The sequence below is a fragment of the Topomyia yanbarensis genome, chromosome 3, assembly GCF_030247195.1.
Source record: "Topomyia yanbarensis strain Yona2022 chromosome 3, ASM3024719v1, whole genome shotgun sequence".
Classification (NCBI taxonomy): Eukaryota; Metazoa; Arthropoda; class Insecta; order Diptera; family Culicidae; genus Topomyia; species Topomyia yanbarensis.
In genome coordinates, this window is record NC_080672.1 from 392,344,849 (window position 1) to 392,359,892 (window position 15,044).

At 45.6% G+C, this 15,044-nt stretch overlaps 2 protein-coding genes across 2 annotated transcripts; one reads left to right on the forward strand and one right to left on the reverse strand.

The window, feature by feature from the left end:
- The first annotated feature begins 250 nt into the window (after positions 1-250).
- LOC131692207 (syntaxin-8) lies at positions 251-1,800 on the forward strand. Its single transcript, XM_058979120.1, has 4 exons — positions 251-267; positions 536-691; positions 780-1,294; positions 1,355-1,800. Exons 2-4 carry the CDS (start codon positions 660-662, stop codon positions 1,513-1,515), a joined length of 708 nt encoding a protein of 235 aa, XP_058835103.1. The 5' UTR covers positions 251-267; positions 536-659; the 3' UTR covers positions 1,516-1,800.
- Positions 1,801-11,983: 10,183 nt separating this feature from the next.
- LOC131690831 (cytochrome b-c1 complex subunit 2, mitochondrial) lies at positions 11,984-13,860 on the reverse strand. The gene is made up of 5 exons (XM_058976887.1): positions 13,788-13,860; positions 13,621-13,727; positions 13,344-13,486; positions 12,236-13,283; positions 11,984-12,170 (listed from the first exon to the last, which is right to left on the reverse strand). The coding sequence occupies exons 2-5, from the start codon at positions 13,663-13,665 to the stop codon at positions 12,084-12,086; spliced, it is 1,323 nt and encodes a 440-aa protein (XP_058832870.1). The 5' UTR covers positions 13,666-13,727; positions 13,788-13,860; the 3' UTR covers positions 11,984-12,083.
- Between the last annotated feature and the right edge of the window lie 1,184 nt (positions 13,861-15,044).

Below are 15,044 nucleotides of genomic sequence, written 5' to 3' on the forward strand. Positions count from 1 at the left end.
GCAGTTAATGAAAGAGAAAACTTTTCTCTTTTGTTTACTACCAACACCTGGGATTGGCGATCAACGGTTTGTCCGGAATTTCCACTCAAAGCGAATTTTGACAGCTGGCTTTTAGGCCCTAATCGTATGTTTGTCGAGATTTTATTTTATAAAATTTGCTTTCCCTGAACTGACTCGTTATCCCCGAATCACCCTATGAAGAACATTGAACGAACTCATTTCCATTCGCAATAACTGTCAATCGAAAACCAAAACAAACATATATTTTGCTAATTATCAGAGATGCCAGATTTGCAGACAAGTCTGCAAATTGGCAGACTTTTAATTTAAGCTGCAGATTTTTTCGATGACGCAGATATTTGCAGATTTTTTAGTTTGGTTGCAGATATTTACAGATTTCTTAGTTTGGTTGCAGATATTTGCAGATTTTTGAATATAAAGGCTTTTGGTTACACTAGCTTTCCTGACATTTTTTGTTCTTCCCAGACTTTTAAAATTATTATCGCAGACATTTGAAAAAAGTACCTGGCATCTCTGCTAATTATTTCGTCTCTTATCAAGCTTCAATAAAATTAAAATTTTTCGCAAAGGAAAAAATAGATTACTCATCATTCTGTAGTGCTTTTCGTCTTGAAAATAAGAAAAAAAAACTACAACGAATGGCCCTAATCAACATCGATGGAGATCCGTGGTGAGTACCATTAATGCTAATTTAATCAAACTATTATTCTAGCCATGGCTGCTTAATTATATTCGACCCTTCTGATTACCATATCAAGGCTAGGAGATTTGGACGCCTGCGAACGACTGAGCAATGAAATTCAATCCCAGCTGGTATCTCGCAACCGCCAAAACAGTTTGTCCCGCGAATACTCTTCGATTTCCGGCCAGACCAGGGTACGGTTGAAGCAGTTCGGATCGGAACTGGAACAGCTGAACAAGAAGCTAAACTACATCTCCGGTTCGCTGACGTCGGCCGAAACGGAACGCAGACAGCGGCTGGTTGAGGCTCTACAGTCAAAGCTAGTTCAGCTGCAGCGGCAGTTTAGCACTGTCGAAGCTTCGGCAGAGCGAGCCAGTTTGTTTGCCTCAGACAACAACCGGTTGTTCGACGATGATGACGATGATCCGGCGTTAATTAGACCGGAGGCAAGCTATACTGTAGCGGATTTACGGGCGCAGCAGACGCGAATATTGGAAGATCAAAACGAGGGATTGGAAGCATTGTCGCGGGTCATATCCAGACAGAAAGTTCTAGCTACTCAGATTGGAAGTGAAGTTGACCGTCACAATGGTTGGTGCCGAGATCCTCAATATAATTTAACCAATAAATTGACTGAACTTTTTAATTTAGAAATATTGGACAATCTGGCTGACACGATGGAAACGACGGATGCCCGGTTGAACCGAGAGACACATCAAATCGGTATCGTTACCGTGCAAGATTCGACCTGGGGCTATTGGACAGTGATTGGAATTCTAGCGGTGGCTATTATCATAGTGGCCATTCTTTAGCTAATGGTGCTCGGTTTCCTAGTCGAAGACACGGTTCGAACTGGAACGGGTGTGTATGTATAGAAAACAATTTTTTTGAGCAATGCTGGTAAAAATGAACACTATTCAGATAAAATGCATGTCCTTATAAGTATCTTATATTTTATCACCGGTAACTTTGTATAATACATAATATGTTATAATCAAAAATCTTTCAATTATACATTAATATCAATAATTGGGCCCACGAGGGTCATATTGGCACTGTAAGATTAGATGAAAATATATCAATGATTTCAATTCGGACATTTTTCTGATGGTTTTTGAATTGTGCACATAGTATGCTTCATGTGTGGTGTTGGGAGCGGCATTGTGATAGGTCATTTGGCATAAAATATGAACATACTCGTTCAATGTTCAAGTTGCGGTAGCCTATGCTTGAGTAAAGCGAGCAATCGTTTTTTTTCTAGATAATGTAAACTCAGTAGAACCGCTCATGTTGAAAAGAAGGAAAAAATCCCTGGAAGGTGGTACGATAATGACCTTAGTAGATTTTTTTAAATGGTTTTAACGTTGATTTGTCGAAATGTGAAGTTCCACCCAAATGTAAAATCAAAGAACTGCTCATGTTTTAAAGAAGGAATCAATTTCAAGGAGAGAAATGCAGAATAAGGCTGATTATTGAAATTCAGTATCGGATTGATTGCTTATATTGCCCCGGACGCTCGACACGACGTCCGTTAAATTTGACCGACAGTGTGTCAATTAGTTTGACACTTTCATACCGTGGTATGTAACTGTCAAAGTAATGGGTGCTCGACGAGAGCGAAAGAGATAGAGAATACGGTAAATCTAGCAACAATCCCAATCTAGTTTTCTGTGTGCACTGAGCGGATAGACCGAATGTGTTGAATGCTAAAATTTACAGCAGAAGAGGCAGATAGAAAAATATGCTATTGATGACTACGTCACAGAGAACAGACATCCATGATCGAACAAAAATATTTAAAAAACGTGTTGAATTACGTTACGTACGTTAAACGTTAAAAACATTTGAATTACGTTACGTACGTTAAACGCTAGCGCCGCCACACCAACCTATCCAGTTATTTATTGTTACTATCCGTTAAATCCATTCCGGAACCGGTTCGAAATCCTGAAAGGATGCAGTATGGAATCTTGCTCAAAGAAAACATCCGATTCCGACTCTATCGGATGATACGTTTGAGGTGGAATTCATGCTGGAAGTCCGAACCGGTTCCGGACTAGTTTGACTGGGTAGAGGAATAACCGCTGTCAATTCTGTCAAACTCAGTCACAAAAAAACATGACGACAGTAGCACACCTCGTTTGGATATCCCAACTACCTTCGAAACCGTTAGAGATTTTACACAAGTTGAATGCTGAAGATGGACGTCTGTTCTCTGTGATGAAGGTGTGCTGCGAATGGGCGGAACGCTCGAAAAATCGGACATCTCGTTCGACCAGAAGTTTCCTATCATTCTTGCTCGCTAACACCACAGAGAGCAGAATTTGTTCGAAAATTTGACCCGTCGCAATGCAGAATAAGGCTGTATCAGCCTTATTCTGCATTACAACGGATCACATTTTCGAACGGATGTGGTTCCATCGAAACAGGCCCTCGTTTAGTTTTGCTGTCGTTATTGAGAATGCAAATCACATTCGTTCGAAAAAGCGATCCGTCCTATACACATCCATGCATACAGGCATATATAACATTAACTCCGCTAGCGAATGACAGATCTCAATAGTAGCATGTCTATATTTGTCTCAAACCGCTTAAAATTCATATGAAGAAGAAATGCTATTGTTATCAAGCGCACACATACCTTCTATGTGTCAACTGTATAAACTACACTGAGCCAAAAAATCACATACGTTTCATGTGAAAAAACACCTGAATTTTAAAAATGATTATGCACATCAGATTAATATGCATCAAATAAAACTTATACAATCACCGATGAATTTCAAATATAAAATGAATAACTTTCAATCGTGCCCACATACATTTTATGTGACTATCACATACTCCTAGGGTTATGTGTAAAACACATAACTATTACAGGAACATACGATGTGAAAAAATCAAACATTCAACATGGCGTCAAGGAACAGCACGGCGGAGAATACATTGCTCTCCGACTTGTGATTTTTCTAATTAAATGTGAAGACGTTAGAAATATATATCCGCTATCTCTGCTCCAGGTTGAAGATTCCAAGATGGTGTAGAATGCATTTCAAATCAATGATCAACACAGTCCAGTAAGTCCAGCCGAAAAATGTGCCAAAGTTCTGGATGGCTCTAGTTAGTGACCGGTTCCAGTGACACGATTGTTTTGTCACTGGAACCGGATATTAGCTAGAGTCAGTTAGAATATCGGCTCAATAATCGGCTGGACTTTACAAGGATACTCCGCACCTTTATTCAACCCAGGTTCATTACCTATCAAAGCATTTGAATGCTATTATATAGGCAACTAACAATCATATGAATATCAGATAAACTCTTTTCACGTAACATGATTGCTATTATACATTTAGTTAACGATCATCTGAATATCAGATAAAAGGTATATAGGTTTCAAATAGAAAATATGTGGCATTCCGATAGAAAGTAACTGAACATCACGTAACATATATCTGTAGTCAATACTGGTTTTTATAGGACGGAAGAGAGAAAAGATTATGTGTAAAAATAATAACATTCATGTGAAAAGTATTATGGAAAATATTTACATGTTTTTGCATATAAAAAGTAAGTGATATTTTGGTTGAGTGTATATATGCACACACATAAGTTTTATGTGCATATTGGTATAGAATGGGGTTTTATGTGCCTAATAGTTATGAAATGTGAATGTAAGATTAATATTTCTTGTAAATACACACATTAGGTTTATGTGCCAGAAAATAGTGTCTATATGCCTCTATTAATTGCAAAAATCGATGTGTAAAATCAATAGGCATAACGTTTACTTTTTTTGAGTGAACGTACTTGGAACTATTGAGAACCAGAGCTACAGGTCCAAAGATGGTTGTGATGATCTGGGCGGCGGTCACCACGTAAAGCAAAATAGGTCATAACCCCAAGTCCAAGGCGTGAAGCGACCCGTGCCGAGGGATGAGTGACCGAGGGGGTGAAAATGATGCTATATCGTTAACGGAGCCTGTGGGGTACCTGGGCAACCCCCACAGTAAGCGTCCCTTACCACGTTACTGCGGAGCTCTGGCGTCCCCCAGTGGGGGGAGTAGTGGAGCGACGAGGGCTGTATCCGACAGCACCAGTGACCCCCTAGCAGTGGTAGAAAATAGCCCTACCAACGCGCTGGACGGGCCACTATCCGCGATGCGTAAAGTGTTGGAGCAGCTCGATACTATAATCGAGTTCACTAACGCGAAGCAAAATATCAACAAGCAGCTGAAACAGAGCCTGCTGGTGCTCCGGAAGGCTGTTCGTGTCGCAAGACAGGAAAAGCAGGCTTACGCCAAGAGGGTGGAGTGTGGAGAAAAGTCCGACAGAGGAACCCAGACAGTGGCCTCCAAGAGGGAGGGAAGGGAGAAGGCCGACGTACCCAGACAGGGGCCTTCCCCTTCTATGGAGCAGCCAAGTCGCTCGAAGCGGCGGTTGAGTTCCCCTCGAAGGGCAAGCACAAGACTACGTCGAACGCGAAGCGCCCTAGGAAGTCATCAGGCGAGGGTGCAAAAACCAACACCACACGGCGTGTAACCGTCACGGCCAAACGCCGTTTGGTCGAGGTAAGCCGGGGCGAAAATGACCCTGCCGGGCAGAGAGAAGGTGCCAGCAACTCGGCGCAACCGGGGCAGGGGGGCGTAAACCCCTGGACGCTGGTCACCAATGGGGTTTTTCATTGAAGAACCCCGGGGCAGTGGATTGGATTGGTGTTGCATTTTCTAGTAGAAGAGCAGGCCACTATACATGTGTCATTCCCACTTCTGCTAGAAAGTGCAAAACCAGTGCAATCCACCGCCCCGGTGTTTTTAAATGAAAAACGACACCAGAAGAAGCCGACACCAACACCGGATGAACCGCGGCCCTCGAAGAAGGCCAAGGACAGAGGCGAGGGCTTGTGGTTAAAGACCGACAAGGACAAATACGCCGACGTCCTAAAGCCGATGAGGGCGGCCGAAAGCCTCTCGGGCAAGACGTGCGCAGCGTGAGACGCACCAATACAGGAGAAATGCTTTTGGTGCTGAAGCGAGGCACACAATCCAGTGCTGTCTATAAGGCCTTGGCCCGAAAGGTCCTGGGTGAAGGCGCCCAGGGGCGGAAACGACTCTCCAGTGTAAGCAACTGGACGAGTTCACGACCGCAGACGATGTCGTCGCAGCCGTCAAGGAGCAATGCGACGTAACAATCGAGCGGACCTCTGTGCGCTTGAGAGGGGGACCCTCCGGCACCCAAGTAGCCTACCTCAGGTTACTGAAAGTAGATGCCGAAAAGGTTACCGTGATAGGTAAACTGAAGATCGGCTGGTCAGTATGCCCAATTAGCATACCCCAGCCGCCTTCAGTGGATAGGTGCTATCGGTGCCTTGAGTTCGGCCATAAATCGTATGAATGTAAGGGTACAGACAGGAGCAAACTATGTCGTCGTTGCAGCGAGGAGGGGCATAAGGAGCGGGACTGTACTAAGGCGCATAAATGCCTTATCTGCACTGCTAAGAAGCAAGCCCGTAATCATGCTATGGGCGGACCTTCGTGTCCCTTCGGTGAGGCAAATAAGAAGAAGCCGTGAACTTCACACAGCTAAATCTTAACCATTGTGCAGCAGCCCAACAGTTGTTGTGGCAGTCGGTCTCGGAGTCGAGGACAGATGTCGCCCTCCTATCAGACCCGTACAACATCCCTGCCGGCAACGGTAATTGGGTGTCGGACGGGCCTGGGATGGTGGCAATCTGTACAATGGGACGGTTCCCGATTCAAGAGGTAATACACTCCTCCGCAGAGGATTGCCAAGATCAATGGTGTGTTCTATTGTACCTGCTACGCTCCACCAAGGTGGCCCATAGAACAGTTCAACCAGATGATCGACAGGTTCTCGTCAGACCTAGTGGGCCGGAAACCGGTAGTCATAGCGGGAGACATCAATGCTTGGGCAGTAGAATGGGGGAGCCGCTGTACAAATAGCAGGGGCCAAGCGCTAATGGAGGCGCTTGCGAAACTCGATACTGTGCTAGCTAATAATGGCTCCGCTAGCACATTCCATAGAAACGGGGTGGAGGCATGGATTGACGTAACATTTGCCAGCCCGAGTCTGGTTCCAGGCATGGAATGGAGGGTAGACGAAGGCTACACCCATAGCGATCATTTAGCAATCCGCTTTAGGATCAACTATTGTGTGCAGCATCCGAGGGCGGGAGATCCCTGTCAGGTACGCGGGTGGAAGTCCAATCACTTCGACAGCGAAACTTTCACCGCGGCCCTGGGACTGGAGGCCAACACCGACAGTCTAAGCGGAGATGCGCTGGTAGCCGTTCTATTACGCGCGTGCGACGCCACTATGCCGAGAAAAACCCTGCCAAGAAAGTCAGATGCCCGGTGGAGTGCCGAGATTGCAGCTCTACGATCAGCCTGCCTCAGAGCTAGACGTAGGATGCAAAGAGCCCGCACCGAGGATGCAAGAGAGATCCGCCGTGAAGTGTTTCGAGCTGCAAAATTGGCCCTTAACAAGGCCATTAAAAGCAGCAAGAGAGCGTGTTTCGACAACCTGTCTGAGAGTGCCAACGCGAATCCGTGGGGTGACGCCTACAGAATCGTGATGGCCAAGACCTCTTCACCCCCAGAACGGTCTCCGGACTGGTTGGCGACGATTATCGAAGTACTCTTCCCGTCTCGAGCCACAAGCCCCTGGCCACCTGCACTACGAGACAGTGCGGGCACGGCCGAGCCACAAGCCCCTGGCCACCTGAACTACGAGACAGTGCGGGTACGGCCGAAATGGTGGCTCCGGTGACGAATGAAGAACTACTCGCAGTGGCTAATTCCCTAGCGATGAACAAAGCTTCAGGGCCGAATGGAGTTCCAAACAGCGCTCTCAAGGCAGCGATCATAGCGAACCCTAACATGTTCACACAGACTAACAGACATAACACTCAAAAACAAAACTTCGTCCGCTTTAATGGTCATTTCAAATAGATTTGTAGTTGGGACTGTGGCCACATTTGAAATTATGGCGCCATTGGCATATGAACAAGCATATGGGAGATAGACCAAAATTGTTCCCAAACCTGAGGGGTAACCCACCAGTAAATGAGTGTGTGGGACCGTGAATAAAAGGTGGAGCTAGTGCTCTGGGAAAATTGTCGGATCGATGTTTTTGAGGGAATTTCCTCATAGTGTTATGTCTGTTAGTCTGTGATGTTCAGGCTAGCTATGCAGAGATGCCTTGACGAGTGCCGTTTCCCCGATAGATGGAAAAGGCAGAAATTGGTGTTGTTTCCGAAGCCCGGGAAGCCGCCAGGCGACCCATCGGTGTACAGACCAATCTGTCTGATAGACACGACTGGCAAATTGCTTGGGAGGATCATCCTCAACAGGCTAACCCCGTACGCAGAAGCTACGGACGGCCTGGAAGCAACCAGTTTGGCTTTCGGAAGGGTAAGTTCATTGTAGCGCTATCAACTCAGTGATAAAGAGATAGCGATCCAACGAAAAAGGCGAGGCATTCGATATTGTGCGTTAGTGACACTTGACGTGAAGAACGCATTCAATAGCGCAAGCTCTGGGATGCCATCGCGCTCTCGTTACACCGGCTTAGCCTACCGGTGGGTCTGTACCGGATCCTGGAAAGCTACTTCCAGAACCACGTACTGCTATGCGAGACCGATGCCGGTCAGAAAAGGGTTCCGATTACCGACGGAGTCCCGCAGGGCTCGATCCTAGGCCCGGTGCTATGGAACCTCATGTATGACGGGGTTCTTAGACTGAAGTTTCCTCCTGGGGTCAAGATCGTCGGCTTTGCCGACGACGTAACCTTGGACGTCTACGGGGAGTCAATCCCTGAGGTAGAACTAACTGCAGAACACGCGATCAACACGGTGGAGGAATGGATGAGCGCGAGAGGCCTGGAGCTCGCTCAGCATAAGACGGAGGTAGTTATCGTCAACAACCGCAAGTCAGCACAACATGCAGTTATCCAGTTATCCACAGCGGAGTCTGAAGTCTCTCGGAGTCATTATAGACGACAAGCTGACCTTCGGCAGCCACGTCGACTATACATGCAAGAGAGCGTCGACTGCTGTTACGGCACTATCGAAGATGATGTCCAACAGCTCAAAGGTGTGCTCCAGTAGACGTAGGTTACTGGCAGGCGTTGCCGTATCTATCCTCGGGTACGGCGGCCCGTCATGGTCAAGAGCACTGAGGGTAACCAGTTACCTACAGAAACTGGAGCGCACCTACTGCGTGATGTGCCTCAGAGTGATATCTGCCTACCGCGCGGTATCACACGATGCATCCTGCTTGATAGCGAGCATGATGTCAGTCGGGCTGGTCATTCGGGAAGATGAGGAGTGCTTCGAGCTACGTGGAAATAGAGGAGCCCGCGAGCGCACCAGGGTGATCTCGGTCGCCAGATGGCAGCGTGAGTGGAATAACTCCTCGAAAGGTAGGTGGACCCACCGGCTGATACCTAACATATCGAGCTGGGTGGGAAGATCCCATGGGGAAGTTCACTTCCATCTGACACAATTCCTGTTAGGGCATGGCGGAGGTCCCAGCCTGCCCTGACTGCCTAGGTGTAGGCGAAACTGCCGAACACATACTGTTCGTATGTCCTCGTTTCGACGTCGAAAGAAGAGCAATGCTTGACGTCTGTGGCTGGGACACAACCCCTGATACCATTATTCAGCTGATGTGTCAATCGGTGGAGAAGTGGAACGCAGTCTCGACTGCAACCACCCAGATTGCCTGTAGGCTACAGGTAATTTGGCGCACCGAGCAACAGACGACGGGCACGACTAACTAGTGATTGGTTAGTTGGAGCGAAAAAGGCCGAGCGCAGAAAAGTGAGTGAATGGTCTGTTCATGCTGAGGCAGGTTTGGCGCAGCGACTGGCAACCGCGTAAGGGGTAAACCCAGCCACCCCGAAGCAAGGCAGAAGAGCGAGGCGTATATGTGGACTGCCTCATGCCAAGATGGGAGGGTCGTGACGTAGTATGCTGGGACTTAGCTATCGATGCCTCGTGAAAGGGTGAGCATCCAAGTCAGTCTAACACGGTATGTTAAGGGTGAGCACAAGTCAGCCTCACAAGGTATGAAAACGGTGAGCACCCAAGTAAGCCTCGCATGGTATGTCAGAAGTGGGGCCTAAGAAAAATGTCCCACATGGGATGCCAGGGGGAGCGACAGGGGTATAATAAAGTGGTACGATCGGAGTGAACCAGGTGATAGGGTGAGCATCCAAGTCAGCCTCACATGGTACGTTAGAGGCTAGAACAAAAGTAAGCCTAGCAAGGAGTGAAAAAGGTGAGCACAAAAGTCAGCCTCATGTGGAGTGTTAGAGAGTGAATCAAGGTGCGACAGAGGGAGCACCCAAGTAAGCCTCATACAGGACGTATGAACGCGTGAGCGAGAGTGAATGAGTACATCAAGTACAGCTATCCCCCCAGAAGTAATACGAGAGGTAGTCCCTGTGGGGAACGATGGCGGAGCCCAATGGAGTTTAGTCGGTATTAATGGCAGCGTCACCATTCGAGCCTGACACACCCCCAGTACACCCCGTGTGGTAGCTTGGCATCTACTAATAGCACGTGTACTGGGCTAGTACGTAAATGTATTCTCCATTGTAAAAAAGGCATACATACGGGCTTACATTCATACATACATACAAACTATTTGGTGCAAGTTTAGAGCGTGTAACGTCGTGTCGTCTAGTCTGTCATCCTATGGAAAATCATCTTACCATCGGCTTGGGGTCAACGTCATATTGGCAAATTTTGCATTGAATCCGCTTCTGTCTCTCCCTAATCTCCTTTTTATCTCCTAGGTCCGAAGCGGATCAATCGACTAATAATTGAAACGGTAAACATACTAGCAGTATTAGTCCTTACTCGCAAATACTTTTCCTATAACTGTGCTGTTTCTTCTCTATCTTATAACATAACTCGGTTATCCCTGTTCTAGTCAATATTCATTACATTATGGACCAGGCAATCCCTTATTTTTTCTATTATTATTATTCTGAGTAGCTATACCAGTGAAGGTATTTTAGGATTTCGCGAAAAGAATCTGCCAATACAGGCATAAGAAATATTTATCTACTAATCCCCATAAAGTTTGCTCGAGCCGAATGTCCGCCTGGTTCGACTCGAATAGACCACACCGACCCGAAAGAGTTGCTTATCATTTCTGAGAGCCGGTGTGCTTAGTCGAGTTTAATAATCATAAGAACAAGTCCTGAATAATTAACTATCTCTTAGGTGCCAGTCCTGCACTCCTTTCCTGAACTAGCATCATACTCACGATCAAAAGAGTCGACAACTAGTAGGATCCACATGTCCCCCACCCAAGCGAATTGATCAACTTGCAAGTAGGAGCACATATCTACCAACCAGCCAAGAAGACTTCCGAATCAATGAAAATGGACCATGCCAGTCGAAGGCCACAGGCCCAGCGCCATCTCGTACAGCGTCATTGTCATTTCTCATCCCACACCCTGGCAGACGTTCATCCGCCCATCTAGACTCTGTCAAGATGAGAACCTACAAAGCCTAACTGTTCGTATGTGCTAGTCCGTATAGATTTTGGTTTGCTGAAACGAAACAAGAAAAGCAAAATAAAAGCAAAATAATTATGATTAGTATCGCAGTTATAATAAATAAGTAAACGATTTCTCATCTGTTGTTTGTTTCCTTGTTCGTAGTCCTCCTTCCTGTTCCTGGTCTGTTTGGGCTATTGGCTTTCCGTTTCCTTGGCCGTCACGTTCTCTTGCACCGTGTTGCATATATTGTAGTAAGAGAAACAAATGAAGACAAAACAAAAAAATGAAAATAAATGCGAAATGCTCTCCTTCCAGACCCCGAACATAACCCTTACTTTCCCTTTGCTTATCATTTTGGTACCATCCTGGAAGCACTTGGCCTTGTACCCACTGCTCTTCCACCATCCTCGTGGTTTTCTCCATTTATCACTTGCGTCACATCTGATATTTGGGTACGGAAAATGATTTCCTGAGCAGACAATCAAATGAAAGAAGATTGACAGGTAATTAGTGCACTTTCTGCACCAGCTTTCATATCGCATTTGTAGATACAAATATTAAGTGTATCTACTATACAATATGATGGCCGGAAGGATAGATAAGCAACCCAAGCTCCCCAATGACGTTCGCATATTTTCGAACGCGTCTTTGAATTCATATGAAAAGCCGAATACAAAATATGTTTCAATTTACTCCTGCTTCCCATTTATGTAATTTCGAAGAAATAGTTAATAAGTACACCAGTGATGCTAGGCAACTGCACTAAGGTTACATTATTTTCAAATTGTATCTTTCACAGTAATAATGATAGTTACGCCAAGCAGACACCATAACCGCTTCCCTTTTAATTTAGATTACATAAATAAGGAACGCTGCTCAAATTTCCGACGGCACCGATAGCCAACTTGCCTGAAGCGATCTTCCTAGCCACCTGTGGAAAGTAAAACAAAAGAGTGAACGATTTGATTCGGCTGTTTTTCTTTCGTCACTACTTACTGCTTGCACATCGCCGGAGGAAACTCCATTGACAAGGGCAGCTATTTCAGCTTTACCGTATACTTGTCCCAACAGAGCCGCCTGTTCACCAAGATCGAATGCCAACGTGGAGTGGGTCTCCAGATAGTCCAAAAGCCACGTTAGTACACCAGCCTTGCCGCGAGCAACGTCAGCATCGCTTACGTTTAGTGACTTGAGTCCTTTGATCCCAGTTTCAACAGCTTGGCCAACATCTTTAGCGTTTCCGGAAACGATAAATCCGATCAGCCCATTATCGGTGTAGGTGGAGCATAGGGCACTTGCTGCAACACTGCCACCAAATTGCTTGGTTAGCACACCATTATTGGCACCTCGCTTCGCAACTGGACCGGCTCCGCAAGCAAACTGTAGAACTGTGTAAGCTATGCATTCCTTCAAATTGTTCCATCCGGCGGCTTGCGTTGCAACAGCCACAGCAGCACGGCTTCCCCCGCGTTCATGGCGTACCTCGCTGCTGTTGAAATTGGACTTGTTTTCGCTGGCAGCCGCTGACTCCAAGCCTAAACTTTGGGCAAATCCGACCAACAGTTGATGATCGACACCTACGCCCGAAACGGCCGCACGATTCGCGGTGCAATTAGCAGCAACATAGTGCAGCATGGTTTCAGACGAGTGCTTTCCTGCCAGATACTTCGAACAGAAAACCGAATTACCTAACCCAGTGTGGAAGGCGGCTTTATGCAAAGCTTCTACTGCTTGTACTTCCACTGGAATACGGGCAATGTCTGCTTTTATCATTGGAGTTATATCAGCTAATTCCCAGGGCTTGAAAACTTGCCCGGTAGCAGCAGCTTCCAGATATTTTAGACCTGTCTCCAAATGATTTTTGGTAACGGCCACCGTGTAAGTAATTAATTCACGGTCACCGGTCGCTGTGAGCGAGCCACCAACCTGTTGCAAATTACGCGTTATACCGAAACCAGTAGCGGTCTTAGTGGAAAGACCCGCAGCAGCACGCAAAACATGCGAAGCGCCGCGATTTTCAGCAGACTCGTTGCGGGATCCAGCCCTGCAATAAACAAAAAACATAAGTCGTCTGCAATCAATACCTAGGATTGTTCTCATTCACCGAAAGACGATGGAAACACGAGCGACTGAAGCATTTGGTTCTGCTGAGGCAACCACTAGTTTGCTCGGTAGGGTGGTGGTCTGCGCTTCATTGGAACCACGGGAGGCGGCAGCTGCCTGAGCCTGCGCTGCAAATCCGCGAGCCTGAAAATTCAGAAATATTTTTTCTTGAAAAATAATTCGCCAGAACAAGCTGCCAATTTTCACCCCTAGCCATCGACTATTTACGTAACAGTTTGACGATATTTTTCTACTGAAAGGGTGGAAAATTTTCTTACCGCAGCAGCACGAAGCATCGGGGTTTTCGACACAGCGGATGCCATTTGTTGCGAACTGCTGGAAGAGTGTTATTCCGATGTATCTGTAGTTTCGAATCGCAGTCGACCTAAGAATCGAATATAAGAGTAATATCTGTATTTGCAACAATTAATCCTACAAAACTTACACGACAATCTCGCTGATGGAACGATGGAGATCTGACAAGTGACAGCTGCTCGGCTGCGAAACACTGAAAGAAAGTCATTCATTATTTTTGTTTTACACTCGCGTTGCCAACTGTTTATAAAGATTAACTGCAACCAAGATGAGAGATTCAAAAGGCGACGGACTCCCAATAAAAAAGCGGACAAAAATGGTCAGGCAATTTAAATACTTTGGCGGTTAACTCAACTCGTCTGTGCCAATTACTCCTAGGAACAAATGCAATTTGCGGATGCGATTTAAAGGCATTTTCAATACTTACACGCAGAATTTTATTTATGCATCGATAGCATACTGGGGTGGCATTGCGCATCTCGAATCGAAAGGTTTATTGTATGCAAGCTTGTATGAAAAAATCGATTCGAAATGGTTCCATAATGTCGCCCCTGTTCTATCTGCCTCTCGTTCCTTCTACTGTAAATTTTATACATTGGACATATTCCGACTATCCACTAATTGAATGCTTAGTAGAAGTATATGCTAGAAAATGCACAAATAAAAGAGCCAGGAATAGAAAGTATGCTAACCTGGGACGGGACATGCGAAAACGGTCTTATTTTTTCTTCCCGATATTGATGTTGTTTTGCAGGGAGAAATCAGCTTGCAAAATAATTTCAAGCAAATGTCGATGATAGTGCTGTGCCGATGACGAACATCATTATTTTGTAAGCGTATTTTTCCCTGCTAAATAACATCAATATCGGGAGGGAAAAAGAAGACCGTCTTCGCAGGTTCAACCGCTTCTGTCAGAAACGGTTGTTGCATTTGAGCGAATTCGTTGCCAGAATTCTCGCACAATTCGCGCAAAATGCTCGCAGAAACTCTACCAGCATCAATTTCGCTTAGCTCAACTATTGCTAACTTTCTGCTTGCCACGCTGATCGGGAATTAGCACAGGCGAGTTGAGTCAAACTTTTTAAATCGATCATGTTCGTCCGCATTTTTATCATTGAAAATGCCTTACTCTACTATATGGGGCTAAGGTTAGTTGTAAAATTAAAATCTGATTTCGAACTGCGTCACGAAAATGTGGCATAATTTTAAACGATTGTAGCGCTGTTAATTGTTGATGGATTTGCATCATTTATATACTAATCGATTCAGAGAAGCCCAACTTAAAAATAAGTTGCATCTATAAATTGGTATTTCAACTGTACACTATTGAAAAACCCGTATTATTGTGAAAACATTGGGAAAATGTAAGAATACAGACAAAGTTTTC

Coding starts and splice junctions, on each gene's coding strand:
- LOC131690831 (XM_058976887.1), bottom strand. CDS start 13,665: ATGGCATCCGCTGTGTCGAAAACCCCGATGCTTCGTGCTGCTGCG. Junction 13,487..13,620: donor CGATGCTTCGTGCTGCTGCG/GTAAGAAAATTT, acceptor CTGAATTTTCAG/GCTCGCGGATTTGCAGCGCA. Junction 13,284..13,343: donor CGTGTTTCCATCGTCTTTCG/GTGAATGAGAAC, acceptor TGTTTATTGCAG/GGCTGGATCCCGCAACGAGT.
- LOC131692207 (XM_058979120.1), top strand. CDS start 660: ATGGCCCTAATCAACATCGATGGAGATCCGTG. Junction 692..779: donor AACATCGATGGAGATCCGTG/GTGAGTACCATT, acceptor TACCATATCAAG/GCTAGGAGATTTGGACGCCT. Junction 1,295..1,354: donor TGAAGTTGACCGTCACAATG/GTTGGTGCCGAG, acceptor TTTTTAATTTAG/AAATATTGGACAATCTGGCT.